Consider the following 15,076-nt stretch of genomic DNA (forward strand, 5'->3'; position numbering starts at 1 on the left):
CAGTTGGAGGAGATGGTGACATAGGTAGGGGCCAAAATTTGAATGTTAAAGAGTTGGGACTGTGGACTGTGGAGAGCTGCTGGGAAATTTTTTTAAAAGAGGGTCAAGCAACATTACTTTGTTGGATTTGCAGGGGCTGGGCTGGAAATGAATAGAAGGACAAATCGTGAAAAATGGATCAGAAGAGGGTTGAAGTTGGGGCCTGGAAATCAGGTAGGTGCCTCTTGCGGGATTCTGGGTGAGAGATGCTGAGTGAACTAAGGATCATAGCAGCAGAGATAAGGAGATGAGTGGAGTCACTAGGAAGGTAAAAGTGTGGATGAAATGGACTCCAAGACCAAATGTGGGGACTGTGATGTTGGATGATTCCCAGATTTCCAGCTCAGCAACTAGGGTGGGAGTTTCAATACCTGAAATGGGGATTAAAAGAGGAGGATCGGGTTGGGGCTATGGGGAAAATATTAGTGCTACTACGACTGAGGTTCCTAATGAATATCTATGTGGAGCCATCCAGACAGAAACAGAATAGATGAATCTGGAACACAGACGATGAGTATGACCAGTGGTTGTCAACTTGTGAAAAGGCAGTAAAAATCATTTTAAATAAACTTGTATGTCTCTTACTGATTGGAATACTCCTCCATTACAAAGAGTACAAAGTCTAAACTGTGAAAGCTCTTAATAAATATATTTTTTTAATTTTCAGTGGATGAAAGAATGAGTGAGTGAATAGGAGCTGCTGTGAGTAGCCAAGAGTTCCTATCCAATTACTATAGTTTGTATGTTTGAGTGTATGAGTGAGGGCATGTGTGAGCGTATATGCATTTATATATTTGTGTGTCTGTGTGTTTATACATAGCCACATACACATTCATATAAAGATTAACAATACAAACAATATATTAGTACTCTGCATCTGCATTAGTCTGCTAGGGCCGCCATAACAAAATACCACAGGCTGGGTGGCTTAAACACAGAAATTATTTTGTCACAGTTCTGGAGGCTAAAAATCCAAGATCAAAGTACCCTCAGAGTTAATTTCTGGTGAGGCCTCTCTTCCTGGCTTGTAGACTGAGGCTTCTCACTGGGTGTCACAAGGCTTTTCCTCTGTGCCAAAGCAGACAGATCTGTGGCGTCTCTTCCTCAAAGACACCAGTCCTAGATTAGGGCCCCATCTTTATGACCTCATTTAACCTTAATTACCTTCTGATAGGTTTTGTCTCCATATACAGTCTCAATGGGGGTTTGGCTTCAACACGTGAATTTTAGGGGGAATGCAAGCCTGTCCACTAACAACATCAGAACGTTTAACATCTAGATTAACTTCTCCTCAAAGGATAGTCTCTGTGAAAACAAAAGAGATTGTTCTGTGTCATATATAGGGAGAGAGAGAGACCCTTGGTCAGAGAGTTTGCTTATTTATAAAATAAGTATAAATCTTTTCTGCTTTACCTCATTATATTGATATCCAATTATATTCCTAGGAACGAACTTTTCATTTCCGAGAGGGTTGTAAACCACGTGCAAATAAACCTTTAAATAATAGCTGGATGGGTTTAATCGACTGTCACTGTCTGTTGCTCTATGGAAACCGGGCTGAAAAAGCCAGAAGAGGTTGACGTCCCGCAAGGGGGTCATACCATGAAGGTGTTAACTTAAAGCGGAGATTGCTGACGGAAAACCGCGTCGCATTCTTGGCACGTGCGCGCTTGCAATGAAGTTAACTTTCACTTACGGTTATATTAAATGTAGGAACCAATTCCAGCTCATTTTGCTCCGGCTCTGTTTTACCTCCTAGTGCACTTGGCCTTCCTGTAGCCTTGGCCTCTAGTTTGGTGTTCCTTGTAAAAGCTCCTTGGGGCTGGGAAGCCCTCGCCCCAGCGCCCAGGTGACAGGAGATGGGGTGGGAACCCGCGGAGCTTTCAGGGCGTGGAACCTCTCGCATACCATTCCTTCCCTCCCACCACCACCCCACTGCCGGGAGGCGGAGAGAGCTTGCAACTTTTCTCCAATCCGCGGCCGGCCCTCCCCGGGGTCCCCCTGCTGGGCGACCGGCCCGCCACCGACCGAGTTGGAAGAACTTCGCGGAGCTCCGCGTCAGAGCCGGGAGAGGCGAGATGCTCCCCCTCCTCCCCTGCCGGCCCCCTCACTCTGCCCCCGCCTCCCGGTCCTCGCCCAGCCGGGAGCGCCGGTGATAGGACGAGCCCCGGGCGTGCATTGTGTATATGCAAACCAGAGCCCGGTTCCCCAGGTCTGTCCGACCCAGGCCGGGGCTGCGGCTGCGGCTGGCGCTGCCGTGGGCGCCGCTGCCCTCGCCCTCGCCCCGCACTGCCATGCTCCCAACGCGCGGCGGGCCAATGCGTCCCCGAGTCGCTATATAAGCGCAGGCCAGGGGACACCCGGAGGGGCTGAAGATGAGGGTGCCCGCGCATGGGCCACCGCCGATTGCCAACCCCTCCCGAGCCCGCGCCCAGCGCGGAGCCCACGGCCGCCGAGGACCCGCCTTCGCCACAGTAGCAGCTGGGGCTGCGACAGAGGCGGCAGCTGCGGCGGCGCCTGTCGCACGAGCGCGTAGAGCAGCGGCCGCAGCTCCGGGGCCGCCGCTGCCCCGGCTGCCATGAGTTGTGCGGAGGTGATGTATCACCCCCAGCCGTATGGAGCGCCCCAGTATCTGCCCAACCCCGTGGCAGCTGCAACCTGCCCCACAGCCTATTACCACCCGGCGCCCCAACCTGGCCAGCAGGTGAGTCACCGACCGGGCAGCCTGCCGGGGGCGGGGGCGAGGGGCAGCGAGAGTATCGGTCTGGGGCTCCCAAGACGTCCCTCTGGGACGGGTGGCGCGGAGGATGCTCTGAGACTTGCGGGAGCGCCCTTGAACAGAAAGCCATCAGAAGAGAAGAGACGAGGCTTCGGGAAGGACGAGCTGCCAGGTGGACGGGTGGGGATTCCAAGCAAGGCATTACCTGGCTGGGGGCTTCAGTGAGCTCTTGTCACCGGCTCAGAAGCTATTCCTCATAGCCACCCTAGCTCTTAGGGCTCAGTTCTCTGAAGCTCACCAAGGGCATCTGTCTTAGGAGTATGTGAGTAAACTTCCTTTAAACCAAATATTTTGTTTCCTTTGAAACGGTGGAGTGTTTCAGGGTTTTCTTGATTAGGAGGATGAAATGTGTCACTGACATAGGGGAGGCTACCTGGACAGTGAGCCCATGGAATGACTTTTCTGGAACTTTTATGGTGGAACTTGGGTCTCGTGTAATATCTGTCCAATGTTACTAGAAGTTCTCTGCAAAGTCTGTCATCTTCCATACTTAGGTGACAGGGATTATTCCCCAAATTCCTCATTCATTTTTAATTCCATCAAAGCACAGAGATGTTATGGTTCAGTCTGTTGGACAGAAGAACCCTTTCCTTTCCCAGCTAAGAGGTAACCTTGGGTCACTGGATGGATGCTGGGTCTCCACCATGCCAAGAGTGACTGAATGCTGTTGGATAAAAAGGATTCAGGAACTAGGGAGATGGTAAAGTTCCTTTAGAAGGGAGAGTGGGGTTCTGGGGAATTAAGCACTAGGTATCACTGGGCGTTCCTCCCTGTTCGCCCGCAGTGTGTCAAGGCTTAGTTAGCGCTACATAAAACACATATGTGAGCATGTGGCCAGGGGCTGTACCAAAATAGGGTCCTGAGACTCTGGGAATTAGGGTGGGTTGATTTAGTGAGACTTAAAAAAATATGCGTACTCTGAGGTAGAGACACCTATCAGGGATCTAGATATGGTTCCGAACTAACGTCCACAGAATTTATTGATTGGCATTTTTTTTTTTTTTTTAGTTTCTTAAAAAACATATATTTTATTGCGGTCTTCAGGGTTTGGCTCTTTAATTAATCTGGCCATTTAATTTATTTCCTCTACCCCTGTCTCTTTACTAGATTTATTGTGCTACTCTTTGGAAAGAAATTATAACTTCTGTTTAGAATTTAGGGACTGAAATTCAGCTGATTCTGGAAGAGTACGTACTCTAGATTTATCTGCTGAACAGTATGAGCTTAACCAGGACAACTAGGGCAAAAGAGGAAGGAGTCCCACTTTCTAGCTATCTTTTTTTTTTTTTTTTTTTTCTTCATCATCTTCAGCATTTCAAAGCAAGATTACTTTTAGGGAGGGGGATGGGAAAACATTTTGTAATTTGTGAACAAGGGTGACAGGTTAAAACATTTTATTTTGGTTATGCCCTTTTTCTTTGGTTTTAATATAAAAGCTATAAGTAATGGAGGAAACCATTTAAGTCCAAGTCAGGCAAGTGATGCAAAGAGACGCTGGATATCAATTTTCTGTGTTTTATGAACACTGTGTCCCAGATGAACCACCCTTTTCTTCTTTACTTTCTTCCATCTCAGAGACTGTAGAGGCCTTAAATTATCAATTGGAATGTGGACGAGCAACAGCCTCAAACTTTACTAAACATTCAGAAAGGTATTTTTCCCCTTCAAAAATAACTTTAGCAGAATAGTTGTGAATAAGGTTTTATTTTCCAGAGTTGTGAAAATAGTTCCATTCAAATACGAATCGCTAGTGGGGGTTAGAATTGGAATACTTTTTTGAGCTAGAAAATAAAATTCGGTATCAGAAAAATTATAAATAACTAGTCATGAGATTTAGCTTTCAATAAAAAAAATAACTCCAATACCTTACCTAACTTTTGCAGTTGCCCCGAAACTCAGTTGCCAAATTGCATTCTTTTGCTAAGACCGTCAACAAACCAAAAAATGAGCTTTCTTTTTCATCTGAATTGTCCACCTCGATGAGTGGTACCTATTTGTAAATAGTGATCAATTTCTGCTATCCTTTGAGCTTCTGTAGATATTGTTTAAGTAGATGTTAGGCTGAGTTGAACTGAAGAACTTAGTTGAGAAGTGTGCTTGAAATTTTCATGTTGCTTTTACTACACTGGCTTGTTGGAGATTGCTTTTTTGTCAGGTAAAGCAACTATTTGACTATATAACTGGCTATAGCAAAATAAAAAGACAGGAGTGTAACTACTGTACTTTTACTGTCAGGGGTTTATTTTGATGCCCTATATTTTCTGTTGGAAAACAGAGTAAATCAGGAAATTCTTATCAGGCTGACAGCATTTTTAGACTATGTGGTGCGTGGGTGAAGTGGGACTAATATTGACTTGGCCCCAACGTAGTCATCTGAGAATACATATTTTGGTTGTTTTTGCATTCCATAAGGTTTTATCATTATTATCCATGAAGATTGTTTTCTCCGTACGTGGGAAGTGACCCCTAATAGCATCTTGCCTGGGAGACAAAAACAAGGGCTACGAGTCCTACTGTATTTGAAAAATTGACTTGTTGAGGACAGGAAGCAGAAAAAGTGATAGAGTAACAAAGTTTAATGGTCATTTAGAAAATGTTAGAAAAGAGAGCATTAAAGTTTTGTATCACTTCTGTATTTTCAATTACTGTAGTGTATCTTTGAACTGATTTTTTCCTCAAGTCCATATAGCTCTATAGTCCTTGTAAATTATTATCTCATAGTGGTTTATTATGATAGATTTTTAAACATAGGTATATTTTCCTCTTAATGCATGATTATATAGCAGAAGTTCTTTTTTAAATAGTAGAACTTAATGCTCCAGGCACATGTATTTGCAGCTTTCCACCTAAAAGTACGACGTGATTTTGTGTAATTACAAGTGTAAAAGGCACTTGGAATTTTGTTTCATTTTTTAATTGAACATATTATAAATCATAGGTGGGTAATAGGTTAGTACCTTAAAAACAGTGAACTGTGTATACATCAGGCTGCATTGCAGTGTGTTACTTAAGCATGCAGTAGGCTAAGTGAATAAAAGTAAAATGTAAATATACCTAAAGAGTCAGTTTTAGAGTCCCTGATGTTAATTCCTAGAAATTGCGTGGCTGTGCGTAAATCTAACAGTGTGCTTTATAGAGCCAGGATTTGCTAAGGGATCTAAGGTCTCTGGTCCCTGTGCCCACCATCTCTTCATTGCTTGAATGCATCAGTCCCTACCAACTCCTCAGGAGAACTCTCGACTTAGTCTCTCAGCACGTGCTCCAGAGGCATGATGACACTGCAGAACGTGTACAGAAAGGAATGCGTTTGTATCCCAACAGTGACAGTAGGAAAAAAGAGAAAATAAATTCAAAATACGTGTCAGGAAAAATTGAGGGAAACAATCATAAATTCCCTTCATACCCCATAGATTCCTCATCTTAAATGCAGACAATCTGTCGTCTAAAATCCCCCTCCCCCCATATTTTCATAATGTTAACATTAGGGAGATACTTAAAGCAAAGCTTTCAGAACTGGGTGAGTTCTTAGGTGAGGTGGTGAAAGCAGAGAACAATCGCCCATTCTCTAATTGTGCATAGGAGTTTTTAACAATCACACTTTGGGCTTCATATAAGTTAGAGCATATTGACGCTGCTCTCTTCAAGGGTGACAGCTGGGTGAATATGCATGCATGCTTTCACTTAAGAGAATTAAAAGTCTTGGGAGGCAGAACTTCAGTTCTAACTTTGTAAGGAGTTTTTCGAACTCTTTCTCTGGACTCTGCCACCTTGGTTAGGTCCTAAAATCTGAGATTCTGTTTGTTAGGAAAAAGCCCTGGGAAAACATACTTCAACCCCTCCTTTTACAGATGGGGAAGTGCATGTTTATAGGGCTGAAATGCCTGGCTAAAGATTTCAAAGCTAATTGGTGACAAAATTAGGACCACTGGATCCCCTGCTCCCCAGCAGAGCATCTTTCCACCATACCATGCCGTCTCCCAAGATTTTTTTTTTTTTGCTATTGCACAATAGGCTTATTTCTGTCTTTAGTGCTCCAAATCAACTTCTTGATAAAGAAGATTAATATGCAGTAGATTCTTTGGCCTTGGAGCTTGAAATTCTTTCCAAGTCCTTGGTAGTGTACGTTTTTAGTTTAGGCATTCCAAAGTTGTTTTGCAAGCATTTGTATTATGCTAATGACTTTTGCTATCCGTGTTGCATCCTTTGCTGATGAAGCAGAATATCCACTTAGCAAATGAACATGTATTTATTTGAAAATAATATGCAGGAAGTGGTATTAACAGTCAGCTTTAAGTGCCTCATATATCATTGCTGTTCCAACATAAGTTTAGATTTATTAAGAGGAAAACATACAATTACATTCTAAATAGTTTCAATACACAGTCCACTTATTTAAGTTGGAGGATATAATTTTCTTGCAACTGTAAGCAAGGACTTAGGTAGATTTATAAGAATTCATACAGGACTTCTTTGAGAGAGAACAGCCCCTCTGATTCCAAACTACACAAAGTAACTTGACTGTAGAGACTTAGAAGCTTCAAGTGCCCCAGAGCTTTATGCTCCCAATAACTTTCCAGCCAGAAAATTCAAAGCTAGAAGGAAAATTAAACTTTGAAATAACTAAACTGAACTGTTGTCTCTGGCAGTCCACCAGAATGGAGATTACAATACGGATAGTAAGGGCAGGCTTGAAATCCATAAAATCACGTGCATTGAGGCTACATTCACCAGAGAAACCAAATGCCGGGACAAGGAAGTATTCTGTGCAAATTTAAGTGAAGGATATTTTCACTCAACGCAAGGAAGTCCTACTTCACTTAGCGCTTGGTAAAGTCTCACATCTCACAGAGTTGGAGATGATGGGGACATGACTCATAACAGTGGAAATGAGGGGGATCAGTGGGTAGAACGATCCTGCATGGTGCTTCCTTGGACAACTACAGAAGAGATTCTGTGTTGACCCGGTTGGGCAGTATGTACATTTCTGTCTTGTGTTTTTCTGTGCAAAGGGGATTGTCAATAAGACTAAAAATATTATGCGCAAGATGCCTAACACGGATTCTAAAGCAAACTCGAGAGTTAAGTGACTGCCATTCTAAAACCTGGCCACTTAACTTGAATCCCATTCCCATCAGCCCTATTTCCAACTGGCTTTAAAAAGAAATCTCAAAACTGATACATCTGGTAATACATAACAATTTAAGGTATTGTCTCTAGAAAAACATTTTCATTCAAGAAACAAAAACTCTCCAATACTTGAATTTCAGACTCTGGCAGAGATAGTGGAGGAAATAATTTTGGTCAAAACTTTGCACTGACTCTTTTAAAAAGCACGTCTTTCAGCAGCTGGTTTTCTGCTTTAACTATTCATTTAGGAAGACCCTAATAGTGACTTGAACCATTAGACCCAAACGTCTGTTGCTAGAAGCAAGTCATGAATGCCATATTTAGAGATATTTCAGTGGATACCAGATTTATTTCAGTAATTTACAAGTATGGTCTGAACCGGGATAACTGAACTATTTTTCACTTGTCTCATACTTCAGTAGAGAAAAAAAAAAAAGAAAGAAAAAGGAAAGAAAAGAAAGGAAGAAGGGCCTAAACCGAACAGGTGTCCTTTCCTCTTAAAACTATGTTGTTTTAGTGTGCAAAAACACTTGTCCTTGGGGGATGGGGTGGGGATATTTGAAGGATACCTCCTTTCTGGTTACTGTGAAGATAGCTAAAGGAAGTACCCAAACTCATTCCCAGGAATTGGGCTAGATGACCTATGTCTGAAAATGAATTAGTCTTCAATGATCTGTAGGGTTTTTTTGACCAGTGTCCTGCAAAATCAGAAAAGGCAGCCAACGTAAGAAACAAAATTAAGTGTGAGTTTGTCTAGACCTCCAGCATGTTGCTTATTAGCCTACAGAGTTGGACGAGACCTCTGAGATAATGAAGTCAGAATTCCTCATCTTCAGAAGAGAAAGCTGAGGGCCAAAGGTTTCGGTGCCTTACCCAGATTCATGGACTGGTTTTGGTCAAATCCCCTTAATCATTCCAGTTCTCTTTCTACTGTGTTCCCTTTCCATCTGGGCTTCTTTAGAAGCAACAAAAACAATTAGTAATTCACCTAGTGTTACCCTCTTACTTTTCTCATTTAAAAATTTTTGAATATTAGCTACTTGGAGAAATTAGACAATTAGCCATGTGGATAAACCTGGAGGTTCTCTTTCTTTACCATTTTCCTTACAAGCCTCTCTCAACTGCTATGACTTTCATTTTTGTGCCTCCGAGCCTTTGCACAATGACTGACACAAAATAAGAATTAACTGGCAATTCGATGACTAACAGATAAATTTTAAAAAGTGAAATCATACCCTAAATCTAGTAATAGGATTATGTAAACATACCAGAAATTTATATATCAGAAACTGTTGTTTCATTCAAAGCAGTCAGTTTGAGAGAGAACACATACCCTCATGATGCGATCATTGCTTAAAACATTTTGGGAATGCAAATTTTGAAATTCTCAGCCTATGGCACATTTTTCTTAACATCCTCAAAACTGGAAAAATTTCATCCTTTGAGGGGATGGGTTTGATTTTTTTTTTTGATAATGACCAGAATCATTGAGTGGCAGGTGTGCTCAAAAATAGCTAATATTATTTTTGGTTTGCTCCTCCTACTGTTAAGAAAAATAAAAAACAAACAAAAAAAGCAAACAAACACAGAATCTCGAGGTCTGAGTGTGTCTAGTAAATTGGCTCCACTCACATTTCCAAAATAGGATTTCCAGAAAAATTGTATTTTGTATCTGACTTGCCAAGGGGACAACACATTTCTAGATATAGAAGGGCAGGTTCATCTAGATATACACATATTTTGAAGAGCACTGCATTATTTAATAGCCATATCTTTGATATGTTTACATCCCTAGTGTTTGAGTGTTATAAATAACTTTAGACTTTCTTTAGTTAGCATATGATGCCACGCTGACTGTGGGCTTCTATTTGTTTATACAGTTAAACTAAATATTATATAGAGACTCATTTTCTTTAGTCTGTTTTCTTGGCAGATGCTTTGTTTACAGACAGAAATAGGTTCTAATCCCATCCTTGCCATTTACTAGTTAGATGATGTGGCCAAGTAAATCAGTTTTTGCATATATACATTGAGAATAATTATTTGGACAAAATATTTGTGTATGTGTGACAGTTAGTGAAATAAAATATATCAAAGGTCTGTGAACTATCTTCTTTATCCTGACCCACCTTCCCGCAACCTGATTCCTCCTCCTCCAAATAGGCCAAGGACCAAAACTTCAAGTGTCTCTGAGATAGATTTAAAAATCTGTTATTCGGGCTTCCCTGGTGGCGCAGTGGTTGAGAGTCCACCTGCCGATGCAGGGAACACGGGTTCGTGCCCTGGTCTGGGAGGATCCCACATGCTGCGGAGCGGCTGGGCCCGTGAGCCATGGCCGCTGAGCCTGCGCGTCCGGAGCCTGTGCTCCGCAACGGGAGAGGCCACAACAGTGAGAGGCGCGCGTACCGAAAAAAAAAAAAAAAAAAAAAAAATCTGTTATTCAAGTAAATTCGGAAAAATAGGATCAAAGAGTAACACACTGCTTTATGGGCTTTATAGTTTTGAAACATTGACTATGGGCTAGTGGTCCTTTCTTACAGGCTCTAACCATGTCTCTCGGGATGAAAGAATCATTGCATTTAGAAAAGATAGCCAGTAGAAAAAAAAAAAAAAAAAGCTGTTTCCAAATATCCAATGATTCATTAAAATACTTTTGTTTCCTTAGAAAAAAAGTTTCCACATATGCACAGTAATCATTTGGCATTTTGTAGGCTTAAGCCTTGGGAAGATAGTGGTATTTGGCTCCCGACATGGAAGTCTTTCTCTTGTCAGACAAATCCTTTCCCCGGCACATTCCTGTGCGAGTTTGTTTCTGTTGTGCCTGATGGCAGGCTGTGAGGTGTTTGGGCATGGTTCGCACTGCCTAGGCTAGGCGGACTCCTTCACACTGCTACTTTCAAGTCTTTCTGAGTTCATTTTAACTCTGTGCCTGTTAACTCGGTCACTGTTTCATCTAACTCAAGGGTTCTTTTACCTGAAGGAAATTTGTCATTACTCTGCCATGGAGGATGAGCCAGTTAAGGTGCATTCAATAAACCAAATTGTAGTCTTTGAAATTCCTTCTGATGACTTATTTTTGTTAATAATTCGTAAGTGTCTAGTAAGAAAAATATGAATACTTCTGACAGATTGGGCTATTTTTAGGGTGTGATAGTGCATTTTGAGAAAAATATGAACCACATTGCCTTTCAGCATTGATTCAGGAAATTTGGGTTCTGATGATTTGAGATTTATTTTCAAGCTTTAAATTTTATATATTACTTTCAAGAATGAAAATAACACTAGGGAAGTTTCATTCCAAGGAGCAAACACCAAGTAAATACAGAATATGGCAACAGTGTACATAAATAACATACTTAGTTTTTTTTGATAAAAGGCAAAGGATTGATTTACAGTCACAAAAGCACAGATAACAGAAGGCAGTTGAGGCTTAAGAGTCATTGGGGAAGGAGATTAGGATAGTGTGAATGTTAGCATATGGATCAATTGCTGTTTAAATTGTGTTCCCATTTTCTTCATGCTCACACTTGATGTTTAAAAAATGTATGTAAATTCAGTGTTGCCATTTTAGAAGGCTATCAGGCTGTTTGGATGCTTTAGAATTCTTATTTTAACCAGTGATGTTGATGGTGTGGTCATAAATGCTCCTGTGTGTTGTAAACGTAAATATTTAAATGGGTACACTAAAATTTGTGAAAATTGATGCAAAATGCAAGAGGGGGGTGAGAAATATGCTTTATATCCTGCCCATTGGTAGCTATATCATAGGCTCCTTTTTTATTTTATTTTTTTGATGGTCTCCAGCAAATTCATTTAGCTAGTAGAAGACCTGCCTCAAAGAGCTGGGAGAGAGAAAAAAAAGTATATTTTATAAGCATCCTCCCAAAATGTATTTAAATAGAGGAGTCAATATAGATATTTTTATAGTACCACGGGTATTTGAAAGGAATATTTCAATATATACTTATATAAATGCATATGTGTATATATAGATATATATTACATATATAGGAAATATAAAGATTATAGGGAATCAATGCATCCGTTGACAGAATTGACATTTAGAAAATAGACTCATAAAAGGTATTTTGACACAATGGAAGATTTTGCTTAATTTTTCCCCATTTCTTAGTGAAAAATGTATAACTGATTTGTATCCAACTACTCAGCAATTGGTTAAAAAAGAATAACATAAAATTATATAGCATTTAGAAAATTGTGTAATCTTAATTTGACCAAAAATCTATGGTTTAAATTCAACTGCCATCAATGTAAAAATTAAGAAATTTTATTGATACCATTATTGATCATAATACTATGCTACATTTGCATACAAATGGAGGCTATATTTGCATTTGATTTGCAGTTCTCAAATCTTTCACATATATATAACTTTAATTTTATTTTATCTAAGAATCAATTGCTAATTGGGATAAAATAAAAAAATTGTCTTTCTTTGGATGATTAACATAGCCACGCCTCTTTCATTTAAGGAATAGGCATTAAAATTAAACAAATTAAACAAGTAGATGCAAAGCGTGACTCTCACAAACTGATGCTGCACTGGACGTTAATGAGAAAAAAGAAATCGGTTTAATAGATAATACTTAACACTTAAGGCAGTGAAGCCACTCTGTAGATCAGTTTTAATCTTTTTCCCAAATAAAAACAGTGCTTCTTTCTAATATGCCTGAATATTCGGCAGAGTGTGTGTATTTGCTTAAAATGGTATAACTTCGGTAAATGCACATGTGCCTGGAGAAGCAGTACTGTGATTTGACTAATAAATAGTAATATCCATGTAACTTTATAATGGAATTTAAAGCCAGGAGTAACTGTAGAGGTCAGTTAGTTCAATCTTTTCGTTTTATACATAACCTATATTACTACGGTGTTTTTTACTATTGAAGTTAAACATAACCATGTTCAAATCTGAGCAGAACAGATTGTAAGAATTTTATAACCACTCAGTCATTACAATCACCTATTCATCAGCAAGGCATATTCACTCACAGGGAATGAATCATCTATTCATCAAGAAGCGATAACCATACTGACACAGATTTCAAATAAAAAGGGAGATACATATAGTGTGTGTGTATATATAGCAGCCCTAAATAATAAGCAGCAGCTTGTAATGTGCCTTAACATTTCAGACCCTACCTCACACAAGAACAGCATATTCATTGCTGGGGTTCAGTTTTCCGAATGAGGCATTTATAATTTGGGGCTACAGATTTTGGGGCTAGTAATTACCACTAGAAACATTGAGTCTTGGTTATGTGTTTTGATAACATTTGCCAAACTATGTGCTTACTGACTATTCTAGAATGATTTATTTTTTTCTACCGACATTCACTTTCCAACATGAAGTTTTTTCTGAAATAAGAAAAATGGTCTGACAAAGGGTCAGGTTTTGTAGGTATACAGATGATAGGATGCTCATTTTGTCATTAAGATAATGAGTTTTATAGTTTTTTAGCATTATTTTCTTATATATAATTTGCACTAAAGTTGATTATAAAAATGATATGGGCTCTACGAAAAATATTTGGAAATATTGAAAAATAGGAATAAGAAAATAACAACCAACTACAAGCTTACTACCCAGAAAAAGAACACAAAACATAACATTTTGGTGATTTTTTTTTCTGCACTAGATATCCCTCCCCTGCCCTCCTCTGACACATACATGTACACACATATGTACATTTGTGTATTTTTATTATGCATTCTGGGTCCATCACTTATAAGCTCTGTGACCTTTGGCAAGTTACTTCACTTCTCTGTGCCTCACTTCTTCATATTTAAAATACGGAGAGTAATGATAACCACATTATAGAATTGTAAAGATTACATGGGGTAATAAAGAGTATCAGTCATAATATAAACTATTACTAGAGCTACGATTTTATGTTTTGAAAACATTTTAAAATTACCAAACCTTTTTCATTTTGATTTAAAAGCCATCCTAGCCATTGCTAGTATCTTGTATTATTTTCAGTAAGTCATCATAATACCTTTTTTTCCCCTTTTATGATAATGGTGGCAAGTGGAACATCTGAAAAATATGTTCCATGCAAAATGGATCTTCACACAGGCTTATTTTGTCATTTTAGTTTGATTTTTGAGAAATGAGTTCAGCACATCTGCCAAATCCTTTTATAAGATGCTACATTCCTGTTTTTATTTTAGTGTATTTCATTTATGAAAAACTCTTTTCTTCTCCACCCCTCCCCCAGACAGTTAGGCCTACCATCTCCATTCCTCCCTGTCCCGAACTATAATGTTGCTGTACATTAAATCTTTAAAATAGAAAAGGGAACAAAAATGGAAGGGCTCTGTCACTTTCTTTTTTCTTTCTTTTTTTTTTTTAAGTCATTCTCATTTTGGTATATCTAAATTAAGCAAAAAAAAAAAGCCTGCCTTTCACAGTCTGAGAATATACCATTGGATAATGGACATTTTTTTTTTTGCCAAATTTGAAATAGCAAAGTCTTTTTCTTCAGGATGGGAAGCAGAAGGCTGGTTTGGGGAAGGGGAAGGTGGAGTAAAGCAAATGAAGAAGAATCAGTTTGTGAACATATGTTAATGTTTAGACTTTTTTGTTTTTTTTTTTTTTTAGTGAAAAGTTAACTCGTTAATGCTTTTTGTACAAACTGTCTTTGATACTGTGTTTTGTTTATTCCATCCCAGAAGAAGTTAGCGGTATACAGCAAGATGCAGGACTCTCTGGAAGTCACCCTTCCCAGCAAACAAGAGGAGGAGGAGGAGGAGGAGGAGGAGGAGGAGGAGGAGGAGAAAGACCAGCCTGCCGAGATGGAGTACCTTAACTCTCGCTGTGTCCTTTTCACTTATTTCCAGGGAGACATTGGGTCAGTAGTGGATGAACACTTCTCAAGAGCTTTGGGCCAAGCCAGCACCCTTCATCCAGAATCTGCCATTTCAAAAAGCAAGATGGGGCTAACCCCCTTATGGCGAGGTAAGAATTCCAAAGCAGATGCTCTCCAGGGCACTGGCTCTGTTTCGCAACCGTCTGTACCAGGTTCCAGCTGGAGACTTGCCCCTGGAGGACGGATATCCACTCGCTTTTTAATTTTTAAGGACAGCAAGGAATTTCTTTCAGACAAA

General features: G+C 39.9%; 1 protein-coding gene across 3 annotated transcripts in view; it reads left to right on the top strand.

Moving 5' to 3' along the window:
- Positions 1–2,321: 2,321 nt before the first annotated feature.
- The window catches only part of VGLL3 (vestigial like family member 3), a 41,542-nt gene continuing 28,787 nt past the window's right edge, over positions 2,322–15,076 (top strand). Inside the window, exons 1-2 of one of the 3 annotated variants that reach the window (XM_065876705.1) lie at positions 2,322–2,743; positions 14,645–14,927. In XM_065876705.1, the coding sequence (XP_065732777.1) occupies positions 2,618–2,743; positions 14,645–14,927 (409 nt within the window). In that variant the 5' untranslated portion in view covers positions 2,322–2,617. Of the gene's footprint in view, positions 2,744–14,641; positions 14,928–15,076 lie in introns of all 3 variants that reach the window. The other 2 variants (XM_065876704.1, XM_065876706.1) reach the window with 2 other exon arrangements.

Source organism: Phocoena phocoena, chromosome 4 (genome assembly GCF_963924675.1).
Source record: "Phocoena phocoena chromosome 4, mPhoPho1.1, whole genome shotgun sequence".
In the NCBI taxonomy this organism is placed as follows: domain Eukaryota; kingdom Metazoa; phylum Chordata; class Mammalia; order Artiodactyla; family Phocoenidae; genus Phocoena; species Phocoena phocoena.